The sequence below is a fragment of the Panthera pardus genome, unplaced genomic scaffold, assembly GCF_024362965.1.
Source record: "Panthera pardus isolate Hobbes unplaced genomic scaffold, ASM2436296v1 HiC_scaffold_23, whole genome shotgun sequence".
In the NCBI taxonomy this organism is placed as follows: Eukaryota; Metazoa; Chordata; class Mammalia; order Carnivora; family Felidae; genus Panthera; species Panthera pardus.
Window position 1 is genome coordinate 2,879,372 of NW_026526799.1, and position 25,295 is coordinate 2,904,666.

The 25,295-nt window shown below is 50.0% G+C and overlaps 1 protein-coding gene across 1 annotated transcript in view; it reads right to left on the bottom strand.

Moving 5' to 3' along the window:
• The window catches only part of EFL1 (elongation factor like GTPase 1), a 121,202-nt gene that overhangs the window by 16,908 nt on the left and 78,999 nt on the right, over nt 1-25,295 (bottom strand). The window contains 2 exon segments of the mRNA XM_019460423.2: nt 7,568-7,715; nt 12,455-12,586. Of these exon segments, the coding sequence (XP_019315968.2) occupies nt 7,568-7,715; nt 12,455-12,586 (280 nt within the window).

Below are 25,295 nucleotides of genomic sequence, written 5' to 3' on the forward strand. Positions count from 1 at the left end.
CACCTCAGTCCAGTACCGAGTTCAGAAAGCCCTTTTTCCACGTGCTATCAAGTTTAGTTTCATGCCGCATTTTCTTCCAAATGAGTTATAAGTTCACGGTGGGCAGATTCTGGAAATTGGCGTGGATTGATTCGGAAAACAATGAAACCACCCAATCTTTCTTTATTTTGTGTCTACTTCATTCCCAGGTAACACTAAGGCTCTGGGCTGGTCTCTACCTGCCACTGGCAGTGTGGATGGATGTGTGCATAAACGCATGTGCAAGTATGTGTGTCTGTTCACACACACGTCATATGAAATCTTGGGATCATGGACCAATGCTTTTCTCTGGGAAATGTTACGCAGTAAGGCAACTAAATACTAAGTTTCTGAAATGGTCACATTTGATTCTAGATTTGTTTCTGGTTTCTGCAGAACATTCTGGGGATCTGGGGCAGGTATCTGGTTTATTTGATTTTATTCTTTTTGATTAAGTTTGAAAACTCAATACATGGATGGTTTTCTACAAACAGTATGCTACCAAAATAGGTACAACCAAATCTAATTGATTTTAGACTAGGAAACCTGAATGGACCAGAATGTGTGGAGGAAAATAACAATGTGAAAAAAATTATTCCCGAGAAAGGTTTTGGTTTTGCCAGTGAGCATGTTCACTGTCAAGGATTAGCTCATTTCAATGCTCTTATCGTTACGGAAGGTACGGGGTGGATGTCTTCCTGACGTCGTACGGAAATGTCTTTGTGAAATGTGTGATGGCGATTAAGAGTGCACCTGTCATGATGAGCGCACTGAGTAACAAATGCGATAGCTGGATCGCTACATTGTACACCCGAAACTAGTGTAATGTTGTGTGCTAACTACGCTGGAATTAAAACACAAAACTTAGTAGAAAAAAGTACCACCTTATTCAAGATGCTGTGTGCCTACTCATAAAAACGATAGCTAACGTCGCATCAACACGTATTTGGTGCTTACTATGTAAACCAGGATGTGCCCTACACATTTTCATGTATTAAAGAAATGAAATAAAATATATTTTCCTCTTCGAACCTGACAAAGACAGCATACACAAACCCGCAGTTCAATCTCACCTAAGAATTCGGATATGAGATCTGAAATAACAAGGGGGAAAAAAGGATGTATGTGCACTTTTTCTTTTCACTAATCACTTATTCCATATGACACGGTGTGCTGTTTTACAGGTAGTTTATCTCTAGTAGGTATATTAGTATCTTCCTTGTCTAGAGGAGAAAACCGGGTAAGAAAGACGAAGTCACTCTCCCGAAGTCACAGAGCTAGTCGGTGGCGAAGCCAGGTCTGACCCCAGAACCCGTGCTCTTCCCAGTTAATGCTGTAGTGACAAAGTAAACAGCACATTAAAGGAATACTTCACCATAACACGAAGTAGCTTTTATCACAGGGCATGAAAATTTATTTGTATTAGGAGATCTGTTAAAATAATACAGCATATTGAAAACGTCAAATAGAGTAACCAATCTCAGTAACCATCTGTAAAAATGCTAAATTCGCATTCAATTAAATTGAATACCCATTCCTCACTTAAAAAAAAAAAAAAGTGAAAGCACGTAGAAATCTCAGACACAGGACGATATTTTTCACATTATCATTATTTAGAGAAAATATGGTCTTATTCTTAGAAGTGACTCTGACAGCAAACACATTTTTTCCTCGTGCTGTAACGTAGGAAGGGCTGGGAGTCTCATCAGGCCTTCGGTTTCCGGGGGTCCCAAGAAGCCCCTTGCAGTAATCACCTCTGAGATTGCTGAGAACCACTCCGCGCCACGAAAGGGGGGTGCACATCCTGTCCCACCTGCAGAGCACCTCGGGGCCAAAGGCCCTCCAAATCCGGGCAACGCGGAGCCGGCCCCTGCCTCCACGGGAACACGGTAGGCTCTGACCGCCCGCAACTTCCTGCCGTCTCTGATCACCACCACCTGGAGATGTTGCCGTCTCTGAGCTCCTGAGATCTGGTTGCTAAGAACCGTGACAGTTTCTCTGGCCCGGACACGACAGGGTGTCCCCTGTCTCCCGCTCCTGCACGTAATGTATTTCTGAAGATGTGTGTCAAAGTTGAAAAGGGAGCTCATGTATTAGAAGGCAGGTTCTGTCCTATGAGAGCTAAACGACTCTAGAGTTTTATGTATACTCCTAATGTAGGTACAATTGTAAAATTTTATAGTCCTATGGAACAGGTGACAAAACAATAATGTACAGATCTGTCAGTGACCACAAAGTAAACACCCACGGAAACTACCACTCAAGTCAAGAGACAGAACGTTAGCAGCCCAAGGACCCTCATGCCTTCCCCCAACCCCAAGAATAGAACCACTATCCTGGGTTTTACTCTAGTCCCTTCTTTAAAATTCTTATCGCCTGAACATGTAACCCGCATGTAACCCCTACCCGCTATAGTTCAGTCTGGCGCGCTTTTAATACTGTAAGTGTATATATAAACAGGATCAAATCTTTTTTTTTTCTAGTTGGGTTCTCTGGCTCAGTATTATGCTGTGACATATCCATCCATGTTCGAATAGCTTGTTCACTGAGGTTACTATACAGAATTTCACGGTAAGAAGGTATCATGATTTATTTGTCCACTGCACTGTTGGGAGTTGTCTCCAGTTTGGGGACTATTAAAACATTTGTTGGGGCGCCTGAGTGGCTCAGTCGGTTGAGTGGCCGACTTCGGCTCAGGTCATGATCTCGCGGTCTGTGAGTTCGGGCCCCGCATCGGGCTCTGTACTGACTGCTCGGAACCTGGAGCCTGCTTCGGATTCTGTGTCTCCTTCTCTCTCTGACCCTCCCCCGCTTGTGCTCTGTCTCTATCAGAAATAAATAAATGTAAAAAAAAGAATTTTAAATGTTTGTTGCCACGAACGTTCATCATGCACACTTGCCAGGCTCAGACCAGAAGCCGTAACAAGCACCCACCTCCTCCCTCCGAAGGTAATACCAAAGTGTATTCCGAAGTCATACCAACTCCCAGTATCCCCAGTTACGGAGGGGGATTCCTACTGCCCATCTCTGGCGCCATCTGATACGGCCACCTGCAAATTTCAACCCCTCTGGTGGGTATGCAGACATATCCCACTTTGGTTTTAACTTCCTTCCAGTAATTAATAGGGAGCTGAATATCTTTTCATACGTTTCTTGGTCTTTAGGCTTTGGGGATGTGAAGCACCTGTTCAAGCCTTTGTTCCACCGTCTAGGGGTTGCTGTCTCTCTCATCTACCGGAAGGAATTCTTTATATACTGGGGCTTTAAGTCCCGTGTTTACTGTGCATGTTACAAATGTGTTCTCTAACCCTAGGGTTTGCCTTCTTACACTTCACCGTGTCTTCTGACCATCAAACTTTACTCTGTCATTTGTGCTTTTAACGTCTTATTTAAGAAGCTTTTCCCTATCCCGAGGTCTCGAAGATACTGTGTGTTATCTTCCAGGTACTTTATGACTTTGCCTTTTACACTTCAACCCACGACAGACCCGGAATAGGTTTCTGAGTTCAGGATGAGGCAGAGGTTTTCCCAGACAGAGGTCCAAGCTGCCAGCACCGTCTGCGGAGAGGTGGGTGCCCCCACTGTTCCGCCCTGCCCCTTCCACGCTCACTGCCCTAGTCCTCCCGTCCGTCCGTCTATCCTTGTGTCAACGGCACACAGTCAACTTCTGTAGTTTTCAAATAAGTTTCGATTTCCAGAGCAGTAAGAACTTCCACCTTGTCCTACTTGCGTAAAGGGTTTTTTGGTCCTTACTGGCCCTTTGCATTTCCACACAAATTTTAGAATCAACTCGTCAAGTTCTGCAAACACATGCAGTGAACAGCGTTGTGACTGGGGCTGCTCTGAGTGTATGATCAGTTTGGGAAAAGCTGACATCATCATAATACAATTTTTTTAAGCCATAAAGATGGGAGACACCTTCTTTTGTGTGTTACAGTTTTTGCAGACAGCCTGGAACTTGAGTCCGTTTTATTCCTAGGCATTTGATATTTTTGTGACTGTAAATGGTAACCTTAAAATAATTTTCTTTTTCTGTTTATTAACAGTATATAGAAATGCAATCAATTCTGCATATTAATCTTGACCAGAGCAACCTTGCTGGGTTTACTTACTAATCCTAACACTTTCCGGCGTCTTCTGCATTACTGGCGCTCCGTCATGTCGTGTGCAAACGGTGGCGGTGGCAGCTGTCCCTTTTCGAGTCCCGTATCCTTTATGTTTTATTCTTCACAACGCTGCCCAAGACCGACAATACAATCTGATACAGGCCTTGTTACAGGGGGTACCCTTGTTTCAGTTCTGACCCCCAAAGACAGTAAGTACATGTGTGCTATAAGTTACTCTGAGGATATTTTTCATCAGTTTTAAGCACATGCCTTCTATTCCTGGTTTGCTGAGAGCTCTGAGCATGTGTGAATGCTGAATTTTATTAAATGTTTTTCCTTTGTCCACTGAGATGATTTTTCTTCTGTTAATCTGGTAAATAAATACACATTGATTGATACTTTTAATGGTATTCCAACTCTGAATTCTTTTGATAGTTATGACTATCAGGCTTTCCACTTTTTTATGGGTCAGATTTTTCCAGGAATTTGCCCATTTCCTTTAAAATTTAGTGGGGGGCGCCTGGGTGGCTCGGTCGGTCGAGCGTCCGACTCTTGGTTTCGGCTCGGGTCAGCATCTCACGGTTGGTGAGATCGAGCCCTGCATCTGTCAGCACAGAGCCTGCCTGGGATTCTCCCTCTCCCTTTCTGCCTCTCCCCTGCTCACATCCCCTCTCTCAAAATAAATAGGTGAACAAACAGACAAAATTATTGGTATAAAACTGCTCATAATGCTCTTATGCTTCTTAGCCCAGGATGAGGGACCTAGCCCCCAATTCCCTAAGGTGCCCCTGAACTCCGACATGCTGTTGGGAAGCCATGAGGAGGCAACGGGCTCTGTCAACACCTGCTGAGACAGCTCCCTCGGGGTCCCCATGCCGCACGTGACATGAAATGCTGCCTGCCTGGGTCCCGATGCATCCGTCTGTCTGTCGTCCTCTCCTACCCCTGGTCCAGCAACTCCCCTGCTAACTAAGCACACAAGTGCAAGAGAAGACTCCTTCCACTTGGGCCCAGGTTTCCGCTCTGAGGAGCGACAGACGGCAAGAAGCCGGAGCTCGACGGGATTTACCTGTCACACCAGGGCCACACACAAAGGGAGGGGAAGGTGTCATCGCTTTCAGAAACTGGAATTTTTAGGAAAAGCAGATAAACACTTCAGAGTTTAGAAAGTATTGTATCAAAGCAGTATATCTATTTTGAAAAGCAGATATGTTTTGGGTTTTGTTAGCTTCATTCAATGTAAGTGTAAATCGTTGTCAGGTATTTGGATGAGGATATTTTCTCAAAAGGTTTACACAGAGTAGCTGCCAAAATAAACTGATTTATTAAAATATTTTAATGCTATGTTAAGGGCATATTTCTAAGAAACTAATTCTTTTATTATAAACTAGGTTTTCCTCCTGAGATTAAAAAGTACACATAATGAAAACCAGGAGGTAAAAATGAAAAGACTCAAAAAGAAACAAAAAAGTAATCCTTAATTAGAATCAATTTTAGGTTTACGGGAAAACATTTGAAATATAACTCTAAGCGCCAAAAGACATTTTTTAAAAGAAGAGTTAATGGCCTGAGAAATGTAAGGTTATTTAAAAACATTTTTTAAAATGTTTCTATTTGAGAGAGAGAAAGAGAAGCAGAGAGAGAGAGACACAGAATCCGAAGCAGCCTCCAGGCTCTGAGCTGTCAGCACTGAGCCAGACGTGGGGCTCGAACCCACGAACCAGGAGATCATGACCTGGGCCGAAGTCGGACGCTCAACCGACTGAGCCGCCCAGGCGCCCCATACGGTTATTTAACATGGATTTTAACTGGTAGCAGAGTATTAAAAAAGAGAAAATAATTCAGTTCAAAGACCCCAAAAACTAACATGACATTTCAATGGTTTTTTAAAAAGCCTTCTTGAGAATTGTTATTTTAAAACATACCTTAAAATTTATCCAATTAGCATTATTCTCTAGCCAATGTTATATTCTTCAGAAATTATAAGAAAACGGTAACAAACACTGAAGAGAGGGAAGGCGTGCCTTCCAGTTTTGTGCTAATTATGGCTATAATAACACTTAAGGGAGGAAAAAGCCACAACACCATTTTAAACTGAGAAACGAAGCTGAGAACGCCCCCCTTTCCATCAAGAGCTTCCGCAAGGTCCCCGGGGATGGAGCCGCAGGCGCACCTGTTCTCACCCTATTCTACCATCGGCAGTAGCAGAGGTACTGTGGCGGGGGCGGGAGTACTGTGGTAAGGGAAGGAGTGCTGCGGCGGGGGGGGGGGGGGGGGGGGGGGGGTGGGGTGGGGGGGGCGGGAGTACTGTGGTGATGCAATGAGTACCGCGGTGGGAGTACTGTGGTAAGGGAAGGGGTACCGCGGCAGGGCGGGGGGGGGGGGGGGGGGGCGCGGGAGTACTGTGGTGATGCAATGAGTACCGCGGTGGGGGAGGGGAGTGGGAGTACTGTGGTAAGGGAAGGAGTACCGCGGTGGGCGGGGGGGGGGGGGGGTGGGAGTACTGTGGTAAGGGAGAAGTACCACGGCGCGGGGGCGGGGGGGAGGGGGGGGCGGGCGGGAGTACTGTGGTGATGCAATGAGTACCGCGGTGGGAGTACTGTGGTAAGGGAAGGAGTACCGCGGTGGGCGGGGGGGGGGGGGCGGGAGTACTGTGGTAAGGGAGGAGTACCACAGGGCGGGGGGCGGGGGGGGAGGGGGGGGGCGGGCGGGAGTACTGTGGTGATGCAATGAGTACCGCGGCCCGGCGCCGTACCGTCATAGGGATTAAACCAGACAAACCGTGCCGAGCGCAGAGGCTGGCAGTCACTCTCGGGGCGGGAACACCACCTCCAGGAGTTCGCCTCGACCAAACACCAGAGCCGCCGGGCCGCGGCGCACGGAGCAGGCCGGGGTGGAGCCCCGGCGCCCCGGAGGTCACCTCTGCGCGGGGAGCCAACGGTGCCTCTCCCCCCGCTCTATCTTCCTGACTGCTCCGCCGAACGCACATCAGCTACGGAACATTTACAGAAAGTGACCTGGGACGCGTGTTTTCTGACGGCACCGTCACCAGCGTGGAGACACGGCGGGATGCCCTGCAGGCGTCCGCTCCACCGAGGAGGACAGAAGTCTGGCCCGTCCCAGCCGAAGCTCACGGCGCAGGACTAGGTTCTGGCTGCTGTCACGTGCTGCGTGTGTGTACGCGTAAAGGAAAAGACCTACGTGTGAAAACACTTTAGGACTCGAGCTTAAAAATGTAAACTCACTCAAGTGCAGAAGTAGATGCTGCCAGGTATTAAAAATGAAATCTACGGTCCAGTGACACCATAGCAGTTCATGTTTGAATTGAGGGCACTTCATTTTTGTCTGAGTTCAACTGGTTCGGGGCGCACCGCCCCCCTTCCCCCCCCCTCCCCCCCACTGAGTTGGGGGCCGCGACCGCTCCACGACCGTCCCCGCCTCACCTTTCTTTCAAGTCATCCAGGCACCGCTGAAGGTGGACTTCTCCCGCTGTGACCAAAACGTGCTCCCCCGTTTCCTGAATTAAGATCTGGACACAGGGATCGGCCTGGTTTAGCAGCTTCATTCCCCGGACAAGCTGAGGCATCTCACCTAGGTGAACAGAACGAAATACTGATTAAATACACACTAAGGACTAATCGAATCACAAGACGATGCCCGTGGCTACTGAAGGGAAAAGTACCCGTTTACTTTTCTTGCAGATAATGCGGCAAGGTGAAGGACACCGTCTTCTGGTGACTTATCAGTGTAGACAGCTCGCACAAGACACCCGTTACCATCAGGACCCGCAAAGCTGAGCTATCCAAATCCTCGGCAAACACAAACGCCCGCCACTGTGCGTGTGCATCCACCTACGTGGTATTACAAACACACGTATTATACACCTACATGTGCAACAGAACTCTTCCCCAGAGAAGAGTTACGATCACCAAATAAACAACAACAATGAAACACCTCACGTGGTGTTCAAGAGACGATTACTGAGACACGCTCGACAGGACCCTGGGTTTTAGAACAGAGCTGCCCTCTGTGCCCGGCGAGGCCGGGCACCTTCTACACCCCCTTCCTGCCCGTGCCTCTGCCCCTGACCGCGTGTCCTGACCGCCCACCGGAGCTGCGGGCACGGACGGGATTCTGACGCCCGTCTTGGTCTAACTGCCTTTCCACCCCATCCCGTGTAGTCAGCGGCAACTGTCATTTGAGGCAGAGGAAGTCTCCCGTCACTGCTTCGCTTCTCCATTTGAAGGAGGGGCTCGGCAACCCCTCCATGCCCGGTTTTCAACAGGCCAGACAAACAAAACCACGGGAACTTTCTACCATCAGTGGTGTTTAGTATGTGTATTCCGTATCGATTTACTTTTCCACGTCTACTTAGTCTTGAAATAAAACTTTTCTAGTGATAACACTTCATATTAGCCAACCATGTGCCAACAAGTACTTTACAGGTTTGAGTTCATTGACTGTGTGGCCGGGATGAGTACTGTTCTTGTTTTAAAGAGGAGGAGGCGGGTAGAGAAGCCAAGAGCTTGTGTCAAAGTCACTGGTTTGAAGCCTGCAGGAGGGTGTCAGCACCCGCACGCGTCAGGCAGTGACGAGCCACACGTGGGTGCGTGGACTCGGAGGGAAGACAGAGAGGGACCCCACTGAGCGTGGGTTGACAGGCCGTCTTTTCTGTTCCTTTCCGGCATCCTGTGGTTCTCCTCTGCCTAATTAAGCGGGTTTACAGAGATTATCCGTGTTAACTAACTTCACCTGGTTTGAAAAGATTCCTGCAAAAAGACCACTGATAACATGAATAACATATGGCACAGAGAGAACAATAAAAATAATAAATGAAAAAGCTTTTTGCCAGCTCCCCATTGGCTCAATTACAAATTCCTTAAAAATAACAAAAAAGGCACACACCGTTAAAATCTCTCTCTCTCCATGGTAAAGGCGAGAGCTGAACAACGAGCAAAGAAGAAAGTTTTTCCAAACAAAATTTGGAATATGGAGACATTCTGAAATCGGATGTTTGAAAATGTTTATTTATGATGATAGTCATTTTGTTGCCAGAAACGGCATCTATTAAACCTCTTAAAATCTGGACGCTGATTTTCCTAACCTGTTTAAAAATCTTCCAAATGATCTATTAAAGATGAAAAAAAGTCAACATCTTTTAATTAATCTAAAAAAAGTGAGATCATGAAAAATATTCACTATCTGGGTTTCAACACAACCTTTGTGTATCAACTGCTAAATGGGGGTTTTACATGGACACAGTGACCGAGCAAAGACGGCCCACGATGTACCTGTCCCATTTGGGCCACACGGTCTGTCAGGTGCCCTTCCCAGGGGAAGAGCCACTGGTCAAGGGACACTACATGCACACCTTGGATGGCTGCACCACCGACCGTTAGGAGAAAACTTGCAAACACAATGAAGTGTTACCACGGCAGCCACCTCCACGAGGGAGGGCCGGCCGACCTCCCTCCTGGCATGCACACCCCCTGGGGCAGCGCCCTCCTGGCGGTCTGGCCGGGGTGGGGGTGGGGCGTGTGGACAGCAGAGCAAGCCCAGTGCTGTGTGACCCCCCCAGGCCCGGCCACAGGAGGCGCTCGATGTCCTGGACTGGCGGTACGCTGCGGGACACCGACCGCTAACTGCAGGCCTTGGGCAAGCATTAGCTTCTCTAAGCCTCAGTTTACCTTTGAGCAGATGAGGATAAAAAACTGCATAAGGCTACTGAGGGGATTAAATAAACCAATCAACGTGAAATCCCTAGTGTGTGGCAAGGATCTATGATGAGGAAAGCAATCCTGGCTTTGGGACACCTCCGCTTCTCTGTCCCGGGGACACAGAACAGAGGGGCGGCCACCATGGTACTGGGACCCCGGTCTCGGAAATGAGAGCGAAGTGGAAAGGCGTGTGTTCACACGGCAAGGTGAGCAAGGGGGGGTGTTGCAGGCGAGCCGGCCGGTGGCCGCGGCGCGAGGGGGTGAAGAGGGCACGGGGCACAGGGTGCGCTCACGGGGGCGGGGCCGGGAAATCCGGCCACAGGAGGGCGCTCTGCCCGTAGTCCGCTGGCACGGGACCCGCGGGGGGAGGGGCCTCACAGTAACCGCCCCCCAGGGCTCACGGGGGCTGGCGGGAACCAGGACGGGGTTCCGAGAAGCACCCCAGAGATCCCCCGCGCACACGGAGGTGCCGGACGGAACGAGGGGGCAACTCCGACACCGGGCGCTGGCGCTGTGGCCACCTGGCCAGGCGCGGGCACGTGAGTCCGGCACAAGCTGCACACTCGGGTGGGAAAGGAGCCACACTTCCTAAAATTATGAAGAAAACCGCTGTCCCTTCTAACCGTGTCAGTTTGTTTTTCTTTAAATTTTTTTCAATGTTTACTTATATTTGAGAGAGAGAGAGAGAGAGAGAGAGAGAGAGAGACACAGAGGGCCAGCGGGGGGAGGGGCAGAGAGAGAGGGAGACACAGAATCCGACGCGGGCTCCGAGCTGCCAGCACAGAGCCCGACGAGGGGCTCGAACCCGTGAACCGCGAGATCATGACCTGCGCCATGACCTGAGCCGAAGTCGCTGCTTAACCGACTGAGCCGCCCAGGCGCCCACGCTGGTTTGTTTCCCACACGGCTGAGGAACTCGCGACGGAGCACGCGAGGAAAACGGGCCTCGGCGCGGCCCTCCCGCGTCTCCCGTCACCGCACGGCCTCGCCGACGGGCGGGAGACCGGACAGTCGGCCGCGGGACGGGAAGGAAGCCGGCTGGGCCCCTCCGGCCCGGCCGCTCCCCAGCGGGGATTCCAGCCCAGGGCGGCACGTGGCCGACAGGCACACTCCAAAAATGATAAATTTCTACAAAAACATTATAATGGTTTCGATTAGCAATTATTTCTTTGATCTCAGGTTTAAAAATTTAGGTCTAGGGGCACCTGGGTGGCTCAGTCGGCTAAGCGTCCAACTTCAGCTCAGGTCACGATCTCACAGTCTGTGGGTTCGAGCCCCACATCGGGCTCTGTGCGGACAGCTCAGAGCCTGGAGCCCGTTTCAGATTCTGTGGCTCCCTCTCTCTCTGACCCTCCCCCGTTCATGCTCTGTCTCTCTCTGTCTCAAAAATAAATAAACGTTAAAAAAAAAATTAAAAAAAAAAATTTAGGTCTAAATGGAACAGAGCAGAAGCCAGAAATACTAGAAATGCCGAAGAAGAAACCGCAGTTGCCAGACTCAAGTGTCACAAATGCAGTAAAACGGAACTTTCTCGTACTGTGAGTACTTCTCAGGGCTGGAGGCAGCCGGCGACGGCCGGAGCCACGCCGGCACAAGAGAAGAGCCAACCGTGAGGGGCCAGGGCCTGGACGAGCCCCTGGAGAGGAAGCAGGCCTCATCAAGACCAGGGTCAGTCCGCGCAGCAAACCAGCACTGGCGGTCTACGGTGACGGCCCGGGAAGAAGGCCTGGCTCTGGGGCCCAACCAAGATGGCTGCCTACCGGGACTGAGCCCACAGGTCAGAGATGCCGTCCTCCGAGTGTCTGCTCTAGGCTCCCAGGGACCCTCGATGCTAAGGATGTCTCTTAGAACTTGAGGCAGAGACAAGCTTGCGGGAGACCCCGGCTCTGGGGCGAGATGGGGTGTAGACGGGCAAGGGCAACGAGGGCGCCACAGGTGTCCGCAGAGAACCACCATTTTACGACACCTGCCCTCCGCTTCCCTTAGGGCACCTCTGGAGATTCTCCCCCGACGACCACTACGCCCCGGGAACACCAAAGTCACAGGGAATGCGGGCTTAGCGACGTCACGGGAAGCAAAATACAAGAGTTAACGCAGCCCGGTCAGGCAAATGGCACAAACCAAAGACTAAGCACTAGTAAAGACACGGTCTGGCATACTGGGTGGGGCAGGAAGTGCTTTCCAAAGAGACAGGACACGCCCGGTGTGCAGATAATCTATCGAACCTAGAGCCAAGAGAGTATGATGGATTTGGAACCAAGAAGTTTGGGGTAAGAGTCTAAGATCCTAACCAATCACATAAAACATGAGCTCTGCTGAGCCTGTGCCAGGGTCATGGGGGAGGGAGATGACCTCATCTCTGCCACAAAGGACACGGTTTCCCTGGAAGGCAAAGGAGCCTAAATACACCGTGTTCCCAGGACGGAGGTTCGACCCCCTTGGAAAAGCAGCTGGTCTGCGAGGGCCTCCGGCCCGGGAAGCTCTCTTCTGTTACACACCCGGAATGAAAATCCACAGCACTGTTGACACAAATCGTGAGGAATCAAGCGTGAAATACACGCATTTCGAAAGCGGGAAGGACGTCACGGGCTTTTAAAAACGAGGTCCTCTTACTTGGGTGCTTGGGCTCCACGGCGACCCTCACGATAGGCGTGGCTTCGAAGTTGAGCGGAACGAATGGTGGGCAGGACGGCGAGCTACACAGTGTTGCCGACTTCAGCACGAAGTCCTGAAGGCCTCCTATGCCTGCAGGGAGGAAAAGATGCACGCGGTCAACGAAGGATGATAAATTCTGAATTTACGTTAGAAAAATAAGAACACCGACCCAGAACGTAGGTCACAGAGGGAATCACTCAGAAATGTCGCAGGGAACGAGGCAGGGCCTCACGGAGGTTTTGCACCTCTGGATGCTATTTGGTTGCCGTGAGGAATACGGGCGTTCTGCTGGTTCCTGTTTTCCAGATGCGCAGCTCGTGCGGTCACTGCAAACTGGGCTAACACATACCTACTCTGACCCCAGAAGCGTCATGTCCAGATACGTGTGTCTGAAAATACTAATTATTTCTCATAACTCCTGGTTTTCAAAATACGTTGATTTGACGAAGAGGGGTCTCTACTGGAATCCCCTCTTTTCCCAAATACTTACACAGGGGTCAAGGGCGTTTAGAGACTTCAAGTTTGAGCTTGCTGTGGCGTTCCTGACCCAAACCACCCTTCACAGTACCCGTTTTAGAAGAGGACATCGGTTCCCCCCACCTGCCCCTTCTCCTGTCCCCGTCCCACTGCAGGCTCCCAGGGGTGGCTGCATAAGACTGCCCAGGGGGGTATCTGTCTTCGAGCAGATGGGGGAGAACGCCCCACGGGAGGGTTAAAGGGGGCGCACGGAGCCTCACGTCCAGAGGAAGAGCAGACAACACTTTGGAATGAATGAAGCGACACGTACAAGGGCCGTTTCCGTGCTTTGGGGTTAAAGATTGAGGAGGGCACGGGAGGGGAGGCTGTCGCTCAAGGGGAAGGTGGCACAGGAGACGGGGGCAGGGACCCCTGACCAGCACTTTATGCTGGGCTCAGAAACCACCGAGGACAGGAAACGGCACTGCTCCTTGGGCCGACACACGGACGTCAGGTAGGCACCAGGGGACGGGGCGCCGCACGACCGGACGCTCAGCCTGGTGGAGGCGAACTGACACAGAAGCTTCCGGCACACAACCTAAAGGCAGCTGAGAGGTCTCGCCGTGTGAGCACACGGTGGGGAAGCCTGGGCGACGCCCCCCCACCCCCCCCCCCCCTGCTGAAAGCATCCAGAACTCACCCGCTCCCTCCCTGCCTCGAGGGAGAGCTCCAACCCATCTACCCCCGACCTCCAACCTCCAGATGCGTTAGCACAGTGCCCAGGGTGCACACAAGACCTGCTTCCACTTTCACCAGGCACCCCTGGCACTTTGACGGCATCCGTCAGACCCTCTGAAGCCTTTTCTGCCTCACGCTAAACATCACTAGCTCCTCTAACCGTTCAGCTCATGACATGATCTCTAGACCTTTCGTGTGCAGGGGACCCTCTCCAGACTGACGTTTCCAAGGTACTATGTCTAGTCCCTGTGCATCCCGTGCATTTATTCAGCCAAGGTATCCATTTCTCATTACTGTGCTTCTTGGCCCAGCACAGAGAAAGGTCTACGCCGGCCACAGCTTTGCTGCCCTCCCCCACCGGTAAGACCCACAGATGTGGGTCTGGCCGAGTTCCCACCAAGTCTACTAGAAATAACATCATCTCCCGTGGGGCCAGGGGTTGGGAGACCCCTCCCCCCAGTAAATATTCCCTCTCGAACCTCACCCATCCTGCTTTTGACCTCTGACCAGCGCACGTGTCCTTCCTGCACGCACAGCAGGTGCCTTCACCGAAAAGGCAGATCCCGCTCCTTCCTGTGCATCACGAGGATGCGGGCTGCACGTGGTCAGCACACTGTGAACACTGAACTTCTGCTCGACAGTTTGCTACTCAAATTACCAAATCTACTCTGGCTACTTAGGTATGTCCAGATTTGTGAATAGGACTATAATTATATAATTTATATAGGGGCGTCTGGGTGGTTCAGTCAGTTAAGCATCTGACTTCGGCTCAGGTCACAATCTCACAGTTTATGAGTTCGAGCCCCGCGCCGGGCTCTGTGCTGCCGGCTCGGAGCCTGGAGCCTGCTTTGGATTCTGTGTCTTCCCCTCTCTCTGCCCCTCCCCCGCTCATACTCTCCCTCCCTCTCTCTCTCTCTCAAAAATAAACAAACACTTAAAAAACAGAATTTACAGAAAAAGCAACGCTCTAAAGACAGTCAAAAATCCACCACCTGTACATGACACCGTTATTACTTGTTTTAAAATACAATCTTGGGCGCCTGGGGGGCTCAGTCGGTTGAGCGTCTGGCTTCGGCTCAGGTCATGTTCTCAGGGTTTGTGAGTTCAAGCCCCGTGTCGGGCTGTGTGCTGACAGCTTGGAGCCTGGAGCCTGTTTCGGATTCTGTGTCTCCCTCTCTCTCCGCTCCTTCCCCGCCCGTGCTCTTAATCTGTCTCTTCTCTCAAAAACAAATAAATATTAAAAAACATATATATAGTCTCGAAATCCAGGAAAGGGACCATTAAGGTTACTTGGGTGAATCACAAAGAAATGATTTAAAAAAAAATCACTTTGAGAATTTCCTGAAATGCTATCAGATAATTAGTAAGTGTATGACTGGATACTCATGCAAAACACAATTTTTAAAAGCTTTTCTGTTTTAAAATGATATCAAATATAATTCTGAAAAAAGACAAGTGTACCCAGAATCACGCCATCGTAAGACTGTCACTGTTTTCACTTCGCTAGATTTCTCCCTCCCCGCCCCCCCACCCCTTCCACAGGCACACATAACTTATTGCTATAATGTCCGTAACTTTTTATCTGCTAACTTCTAATCTGGTTGCTTTAGTCACAATGACAATCATGGGGGAACAGCTCCTTCACAGAAAGCACATTTGCAAAAGCATTTTATAGCCTGGCCGGGGGCGGGGGGGGGGGGGGTGCGGTGTGTGTGTGTGCGGGGATCGGTAAGGGACATGTTCACTCAAGACAATCATCTCAGAATTTCTGGGACAGAAGTGACAGTTCAGAAAAAAAAAAATCAGAAATTAGCATGGCATTGATTTGGTTGAAGGACTGGAGAGAGTACAAGCTTTTTTTTTTTTTTTTAATGTTTATCAAAAAAGGGCACGTGATGTAAGCAAAAGAGAGAAAATAGGCTGAGAAAACAGGAATATGGGGTAAAAGCAATGTACTAAACACCCAAAATTCTAGCTCAGTTCTGTGCAAACACCGGCAACTGCTGTGTGGCTGAACATCAACGATCCAAGTCCTCTCTGGTCCTAATTCCTCTCTGTACAAGTGCACTCAGATGCGCGTGCTGGCCGCTGGCTGCGGGGCGGGGGACACGCGGCGCTCCTGCACCACGTCCCAGGCCCGTGCCAGGCTGCGTGCCACTCCCTTCAAATTCTTCTTACTCAAAAAATCAGCATGTTACAAATGCTGGCGAGCCCCAGCTTTTTTCCAGGCTCTCTCTAAGGCTTCCCTTTAAACAGTATTCCAGAAACCATATTGAGGAGCATCATTTACGTGCCCTCTTTTACGATCTGACACCGGAAATAGTCCGTGGGGCCTGAGAGATGGACCGGCCCCCTGTGGACGACGTTCTTCCGTTCTGACCAGCTCCCATTGCACAGGCTGAATGACTCCACGATGAGCTCACACCGGCAGCAGGAAGACGGTAAAACCGTCACTCAATTCTAACACTGCTTCCTGCGGACGGCTCACTACTGTCTGGACGGAGGACAGCATTACTATCTTCAGGGACATCTGGATTCTGAAAGTGCGCTTTCTACGCTGGTATAAAAATTAGTATCTGAATACAAGAAAACAATAACAACGTGGCAAAATGTTAATGCTCTGGCCGGAGTATGGTCCCTAACTGCCAAAGTTCCAAGCCAACCTTGATATCACTACTCAAGAGCCATCAACTGGTTCCTCTTAATCTGTTTAATACACCTGAGTTAACAGATCGCTTTCAATCTTCACAGTGGACGCCAGTTACACACCACGCACGCCCACGGAGCCTCAGGCCAGTGTGAGCAGTGAACACGACCTCAGAAGGGACATGAGGATTCAGACAAGAGCCGCTGATGCTTGAACACGGGGTTCAGGGGCACTGACCCCGTGCAGTTGAAAATTCACTTCGAGTCCCCCAAAACTTAACTCCTAACTGTTAACTCCTGCTGTTGACTGGAAGCCTCACCGATAACGTAGCTGATTTACATGGATTCTGTGTGTCACACGTATTCCATACTGCATTCGTACAGTACAGTAAGCTAGAGAAATAACACGCTATTAAGAAAATCATAAGGAAAAGAAAATATATTGACAGTACTGGATTTCACTGACTGAAAAAAATCCATGTATAGGCGGACCCACGCGTTTCACACGTGTGTTGTTCAAGGATCACCTGGATAAAAACATTTGTTTTTAAAGGACGGGTTCCCAGGGTGGTGTAAATCTAGAGAACCACTGGTTTTGGAAGACCACCTTCAAATCTAGGTCCTTCTGCCTCTAGATTACCAAAGCAGCCCATATCCTCGACCTAAAGTTTTCGGTTCTTATTCTGTATCTTACCGCAAACTCAGATTCTTCCCCCTTGGACTCAACTACAGCGGGTATCCCAGGGGATCCACGCGCTTCGTAACTTGTCACAGAAGCAGGTAGGCAGGTAGGTACATGAGTGTAAAACATAAATATAAAATATAATCTAGACCTTTTCCAGGCTTGTTTGGCTAATAAACAGCTCCAAAGTAGACCAATATTGCCTGGCGAAGGTTTCCGGGGGACCGGCCGAGTTTCTCCGGTGTGCTCAACAAGTCCGTCAGATCAACGCCCCTTAGAAGAGGCCCTGGGGAAGAGCCTTCCAGCAGTGACACCACCGGGTCGGAACGGTTTCCCTCTCAGAGGACAGATGGAGCTCATAATCAGTTAATACTAGTTCTCAGGCAGGTTGTACTAAGACCTGGGGCCCTTTCTCGGGAGAGACTACAGTAAGGAGACAAAATAATACGTATTTTTTGAGATGTGTAGGCTTGCTGTCTTTGTATTAGGGAACAGGGAGGAAGCTGTCCTGCAGTGTCCGGCACCAGGTAAAGGTGACACTGTGCAGTCTCAATTTATGCCCCAAGAAAGAGTCCTCAGGGAGCCAGATCGCCCCCACTCCCGCAGGCTCAGGGAACTCCCACGGCCGGGAGGTCTAGGATCGAAATAGTGGAAGAGATTCCATCTCGGGCCTGGAAGCCGACCCAGGCACTCGGTGCTGCCCCAGGTCCCACCTCAAAGCAAGTAAACCGAAGGGTCTCCAGAGGCCAGCCCAGGGGAAAGGAGGTAGCACTTAATAAATTAATTTAAAAATAATAAAATAACGTTTTCTAGTGGAGCAGAAATAGATGAGGAAGGGATGGCGGGGGGACCCAGCAGAGAGGGCCGCAGAGCTTGGGGGCCCAGGGGCTTTGGACCACCCGCCGCACGGGGTAACGGCACAGCGCGGGCCAAACGTGAGGCTGGACGTAACAGAGACGGAGCATCAGGGGATGTGGTCACCGTGCCGTGGACTTTCCGGGGACGGCCACGCAAGGGTGAGAACTGAGGCAGAGCTGCGAGCCCTGGTGGCCACTTCGGAGCCAGAAGGAGGGGACGAGGGGGAAGCAGGGGGGAGGCGAGGCGAGGATCCCCATGTCGGCCATGGACGACGACGCTGTGATTACTGTTCAGAGCACTTGTGAGCCCTTCTCTCGGGCTCACTGTTCCCATTGCCGTGTTCGTTCTTTATGTCCTACACACTTTAACTCCCAGTTCTTCCTCCGGACTGGAGCTGCTCCTTTTATTCTGCGTCTACTTTTCCTCTCTAGTACCTTTTCTGAGCCTTTCCTGTTTGGTGTCTAGGCTTGAAAGCTGAGAAAGCTGTGCTTTCAAAGGACTGATAAATATTTCTTCAACCTTCCGTTGGTTCTTCCCTGATTCCAGTTTAAGGGCGGGGGCACCCACAGACACTTCATCAAGTGCCTTCAATGAACGAGTCAACACGAGCACAGTGCTGTCCTCAGAGCTGAGACTGCGGAGGGGGACACAGGAGGACCCGTGTGACCATACGCTGCGATAAACGTCATACCTAGTAAACACGAGGTCTGTTCCCGGAAGGCACAGAGGCTGGCATGGGGGTGGGAGAAGGGCACCAGCGGAGGCCGGTGAGGGGCCGGTCACGACCCACAGCGGCCCTGGCGGGGCAAGCACGACTGCAGAGACGTGTCCCCCCGTTATTTCCACTTCTCTGGGACCCTGCACCTGCCACTGGTTCTTCTGTCCGGTCAGCACGCGGTCCTGTTACGTCGGATCCCGAATCGGAGGCACGAAGTTTACCTCTGGCTCAAGCCTTATTCCAGCCACCTAGTTTCTCCCAAGTCTTAGTTTCCACACGCACACCACACACACGCAGCACGTGCAGGTACGGGGACATGTGAGCCTGAGAAGCAGAGTGTCTGAGTCCCAGGCACAGAGTCAGCCCGTGGCCAGTGCAAGCGTGGGCAGCCGTGGTTACCACGGGCACGGCTGTACTGCTCTTTTATTAGAAGTTGTTAATCAGTTTAGGGTTTTTCCTGGTGTATGATATGAATTGTTATTAAATTTTATATACACACTATTAACTAGTCAATTGTAAAGAAGGCTGTAATAACTTCCTTTAAAGCATAAATTCCTATTCGTAATTAGATCCATGCATGAGCTTTGTATCCTGTCCCACTGACCTAAATTTACACAGTATACACGGTTTTATGTGACGATCCAAGATATGCATTCCCACTCAAATGATTTAATTAAATGGGGAAACAAAGGTTGCCACAGAAGAAGCATAAAATGCCTTGTACAGTTTAAAACAATGTTGGAAATTTGTCTTAAGGTTATAAAAAAAAAAAAAAAAAAGGAAAGAGATATGGCTTTCTACAACCAGGAAGTTATGACCGGATTTCTCTTACTTTTCAACTCGAAATATTTCCAATTAAGAGCAGGAAGAGGAAGAGGAGTCATTTCCGTGTGAAATGGCACCTTCATCGTGAGTGCACGGCAGATTCTGGGTGAAGGGATCAGAGAAGGGAAGGGAAGGACAACCTGAATGTGCCGTGAAACCAGAGCAGGGCGCCCCGAGCCATGCACTGTGGGTGGGGTTAAAGACAGATTCACAAGGGTCGGTTCCTACCTCCTTCCTCGAGAAAGTAACAAGTGTGCAGACAGCACAGCCATGCTGGGTGTCTGATTCCACACCAGTGACAATGAATGGAGAGCCCAGAAACGCCTATGTGGGAACCCGGACGTGAGCAAGGGACAACCGTGGGGGAAGGGAGGGACTACTGGGCGAACGCCACTGCAACAACCAGCTGATGAAGTGGAAAAATAACACATGTCCGTCTGCCACATACCATGTAGAAAAATAAATTTCACATGGATCAAAGCCCTAAACGTGAAACATACAAGTTGAAAGCACCTCACAGGATGCTACACTAAAGGCCGGTAACTTCTTCCTACTATATGATAGAAACTGTATCACAAATATGCCACAAGATTAAAAGCGACAGGGGCCACCTGAGTGGCTCAGTCAGGTAAGCACTTGACTGTTGATCACAGGATTGTGAGTTCGAGCCCTGTTGCTGGGCATGAAGCCTACCTGGAAAAAAAAAGTTACAAAACAGATGTTTTCAATGTTTAAAGCAGACAAAGGATTAGCAAGCATCATATATAAAGAGCTGGTACAGATCAATGAGAAAAACAGGCAACCCACTGAGCAACACAAGTGAAGAACATAGGCAGTTCTAAGAAAAGACACCGAAAGGAAAGGAAGCCCTAAGTAGTCAGAAAACATATAAAAAAGAACCTTAACCTAAAAAATTAACCATGTAAACGGAAATCAAAACAATGAGAGAGTTTTTCACACCAACAGAATTGGTGTTTGTCTGAAAAAGCCAGGGACTGGCAAAGGCGTCCTGCCCTGGAGATGGCACGATTGTCACGAGCACGCAGGAGAACAATTGTGCACGCTCAGCCAGTGCAACCCGCTGGTGTGATTTCCAGTCATGTGTCCCGAACAGTGTTGCCCACGGGCACGGATGTACTGACAGCATCCCACGAGCAGTGCTACAAATCTAGGCAATCCGGTCACCAGAGGGGGCGTGTCTAGCTGGGGCCTGCCGCTGGCACTCGGCAGGCAGGGCCAGGGACCGGGGACTTGCAACGTGTAGAAAAGTCTCCCGCGTAGAGTTTCCCCGGGTCATGCAGCTTCTGCGTACTCTGCTGGACGAGACTATTTACAAGGATCCGAGCTGCAATCTAACTCCGTTTTAATGATGAAGTACTTTCTTCACAATTTCACATACACTGAATTTCCAGGAAACCTGCTCTGCAAATGAGCTGTTCGCCACTTTACTGTGCCAGCCGCTCACGGCCCCTGAGCCATCGGTGCCATCCATCTGCATGGAGCCACATCTGCAGGCTCGCGTTCACGGTGATTGCAAGGGGCTGACTTGATTATGCCGTCAGCATAGCCAAACCGGAGCACTTACAAGCCTTTCGGTTCCTTCTGTGCCTTGGACGCTGGCACTGCTGGAATGACCACACAGCAATGAACGCTGGCGTTATCCTGCATGTGTATTACACCTGCATTGGTCCATTTAGGCCCTAGAAGCTGGAACTGTGCCCTCACCTCTGGACTGCCACACTTGGATTTCTCTGGTGCCCGGTGTCCGCAGAGGGACTCTTGGATTCCTATCTGATAGGGAGCTGGAATGTTTCTTGAGGTTGACCGAGGTTCTGAGAGTGGGGGCTCTGCCAGCCTCAGACTGAAGGCCCTGTTCACTCTCAGTTCCACGGAAGATCCCCTCACAGGCCATCCTGGCACTAGATGTGGGCCCACGTCGCCTGACAGGACCCCTGTGTCCTCTACCATGTGTAATGATGGCCTATTAATGGTCAGTATTTTCTTCAAAGTCAATGCAGCAACTACAGAAGCTGGAGGGGCCTATGGAACCTTACAACCTAATATACTGGGGTTTATTTAAGAGTAGAGCTCAAAACAGTTGCTGAAGGAACGTTCCATATAATTCCTGTGCTTCTTAGATCGAGGTCATCAAAGATCTACTGACTGCTTAGGTTTAGAGGTCGGTGCTGAGCACCATGGAGGAGAAGGAAACGAAGCCCGAGACCCCACATTCAAGTTTCTCGCACTTTGTTACCGTGAGCGCCCTGGGAGCATTTGGAAAAGTCGGCCGCATGACTGCTGGTAGTTTATTCCAAAGCCTGAGCCTTGGAGCTTGAGCTGTTTGAGACTACTGGTCCGTAGTAGCATCCCGATGCGGCACAGTTACCAGCGCAGAGATACAACTCGCTTCATACCAGAGCCTACGAACGAAATGTAATTCGGAAGAGGAGAAAGAAACAGTATCAGAATGTTAACTAGATTTGAAGCAAACGCAGGTCATTTCAATCCAAGCCAGTACCCTGGCCAGCTCCTACGGCTCTCAAAGGAGTTGTTACTAGGGACTGATCACGGATGAATGAGGTAAGAATATATCACTTTAAATATCAGCGAGGCTTACGTTAGAGTAGTTACGGGTTTTAGTTTTATAATAAATGAAAGCAATAGGTTAGTACTGTATCGACCCCTTAAAAAGGACCAAGGTATCTGGAACAGAGGCTGGAGTAGTGGAGACTCAGCTTTAGAAGAAGTGAAAGTAAGGATGGGGCCCAAGACGGTCCGTTGATTCTCATTTGCGGCCCCCTTGTGCAGTGACAGCTCAGTAAGACGTCTACGGGGACAGCTGTCATCGCTCTAAGTAAGAGTGCCCTAAACTCCAGGCAGCAGGCTAACACACTGTCCCTGCGGATAAGATGCCACACGGCTGCTACAAACCGAACTTCCGAAGACCTACTTACTTAGACACAGATAAGGCAGAATATAAAATTCTACGAAGAAAAGATGATATGCAAATCAAGATATTAAATCAAGAGAAAGATAAGTAAAAAGGAAAACTGTAATGGTATTAGGCTTGAAGTTACGTGCGGTCATTTTTAAATAAAAAACATAATTTTTACCCTGAAAAGTTGTTAGACACAAGCTACAAGAACTTCGGAGGATTTTTCGTTTTTGTTTTTGTTTTTAAAGAGCTGCCGTTAACGGGATCAAATGAACGTAAGCTGTATAATCGGACTTACAGCACAGGGGGCAGCACATGCGCGGAGGGTCCAGTAGAGTGGAGTTGCCACCGTTTCCACGGAAAATCTGAGTCCCACCCACACCATCTCACAAAGGCCAATTTCAAGAGGATCACAAATCTAAATATCATAAATAAAACTAAAAAGCTTACAGAAGAATGCCACAGTCTTCATGACTTTGGAGTAAGCAGATTTCTTACACGGGACAGACAAAGCACTGGTCATGAAAAATTAATAAATATTACACTATATTAAAATTAAGAGCTGCGGTTCATCAAAAGACACCGTTAGAGAGCAGAAGGTAACTCTCTGAGTCAGAGAAAATATCTCCAATGAATACATCCAACCAGGGACTTGAATGCAGAATATATAAAGTATGCCTACAAATCAATGTAAAAGAAGTCAGAGAATCTTAGAAAGAGTGGGTAAACACTTAACAGGCATTTCATAGATGGGCAAAAATCAACGGTCAATAAATAAATGAGAAGGAGCTGAATTTCGCGGGTCATCAGGGAAACCAATACAAGATACTACTCCATACACAGCAGAAAGGCTCAAATAGAAGAAAAACAAAAATAAACGCTGGCAAAGATACGGAGCAGCCGGAATTTTTAGCAAACTCCTGGGGAGGCACGAATCGGGCCGCTCACTAAGGCTGTACAAACGCCTACCCTGCAACACAGCAGCTCCTCCTCCAGCACACATTTCCTGCGTTCAAATACGCAGGACAAGACGTGCACGGGAATCCTCGAGGCAACAACATTCATAATAGCCAAGCACTGGCAACAAACTCCGCGTCCCCCACCGGAAGAGCGGAGAAGCGGTGGTGGACGCACAGGACGGCGAAGAGAGTGAACAGGTCACGACCACGCAGTGACGCGGGGGAGTCTCACAGCCGGGACGCTGAACAAGAGAAGCCTGACCCACGAGCACACTGTCCATGACATCAGAAGCCAGGGTGGGGGCCACCCTTGGGGGAGGGGGGGAGCAGAGGGGGGGCAAGAAATGGAGGGATGCCAGTTATGCTGTGTTTCCAAATCCAGAGGCTAGGGACACTGGCACGTGTTCAGTGCGGGAAAATCTGCCAACCTGTGGTTTAAGGCTGGCATACGCCTGCTACGCACCAAACGAGATGTACTTAAAAACGTTACCCGACACAAATTACACGGCTACGTGGCCACCTCAAGTGCTCCCGAGTCTTTCAGAGGCGCTGTTACCCGCAGGTAATAAAGGTAAACCGTTTCCGAGCCTTCAAGGCGGAATCGGCAGCAAAGGAAAGAACACGTGGCTGGTCTCCTTGTGTCTTCCCACCACGTGGTCCGGTGACTGATGAGATGTGTCTTCCACGGCAGCGATCTTACGTGGACTCTTCTGAACACTGTCTGTCCGTGACAAATCGTTCCCTGACCCCAAACAGTGCAGCCCGTCCCCTCCTGGCTGCGGGCATCTGTCTGTCCTCTGGTTCCTGCCACTCTGCGGTTTGTTCAGAGGTGGGTCTTTTTAAATCCCCACTGGAAGATGCCCAAGATGGTTTCGAAAACTATTCTTTGGTTTTTGGTCTGCTTCATTTTTCAGGGAAACAAAACAATTCTAGCAAACATCACGTAATTCTCCACCGCTGCCTTTATCTACAGAAAACATCCAACACATCACGCAAAGAATTTCTGAGCGCCTACTTCTGCCCTTACCAACTAGCAGTGCTGAAATCTAACCACCATTAGAGTAAAATGATCCCACTTACGTCATGCGGAGTGCACGCCAGTTCTAAGGAAAAGAGAGTGCTGTGAAAAGTAGGTCGGCAAAATAACGTGACAGTCGTTTCGAGTCGATTATTTCCATAATACGGTCCACAGTGGCCTTGGGTATGGGAGCCTCTTCACAAAGACCCCAGAAACACGCTGGGAGGGGAGACTGTCACTTCTAAGTGGCCCCAAACAGGAGACCCCTAAAAAGGGATGTCAGGAAAACCGTGACTCTACCGGAGCGCTGGGTGCGTCTCCTCCGACGGCCACAAGTACCCTTCCACTCGTACCACCGGGCCCTGTCCCTAGTGACACCTGTCGCAAGCCAAAGAACTGCACAGAGCAGAAGTGCTGATGCAGCGTCTACGAAGGAGGCGTCCGAGGACGGACCCGTGCAAACCATTCTCTCAGGGCTTCCCAGCCAGGCCTACCAGGGAGGCCAGATTAGCCATAACCAGTTCCCGCCGGCTGCCTGTCCACCAGGCGCGACAGGGCCTCCTTTGGGACCTGTCCGCCTGCCTCTCCGGGGCTGTTCCTCAAGGGCCCGAGAGCTCACACTTGCCACAGACACTCATGTGCGGGGCTCTCTGGGCGCTCCGCTCCGTTAGGTGCTTTGAGACGCCACCCGAGACCCAACGTCTCACAGAGGTCAACCCTTGCAGGTTGTACCCTTGTGTTCCAAAGGTTGTGGTCACGGGAGCAACGGGCCCGGACCAAAAGGCCAATCAAGGGCCGGCATCACACCGTTCCTCCCTCCAGAGACGAAGGCTTCGTTCCTAGATTCTCTGCTGTGTGTACTTTCCTATTCCTTAGGAGGGTTTCCTTCCAAGAAGCACCTCAGTCATCCTCAAGGGCCCGTTCTACCAGCCACTTGGAAATGACCCACATCCGAACACGTCCG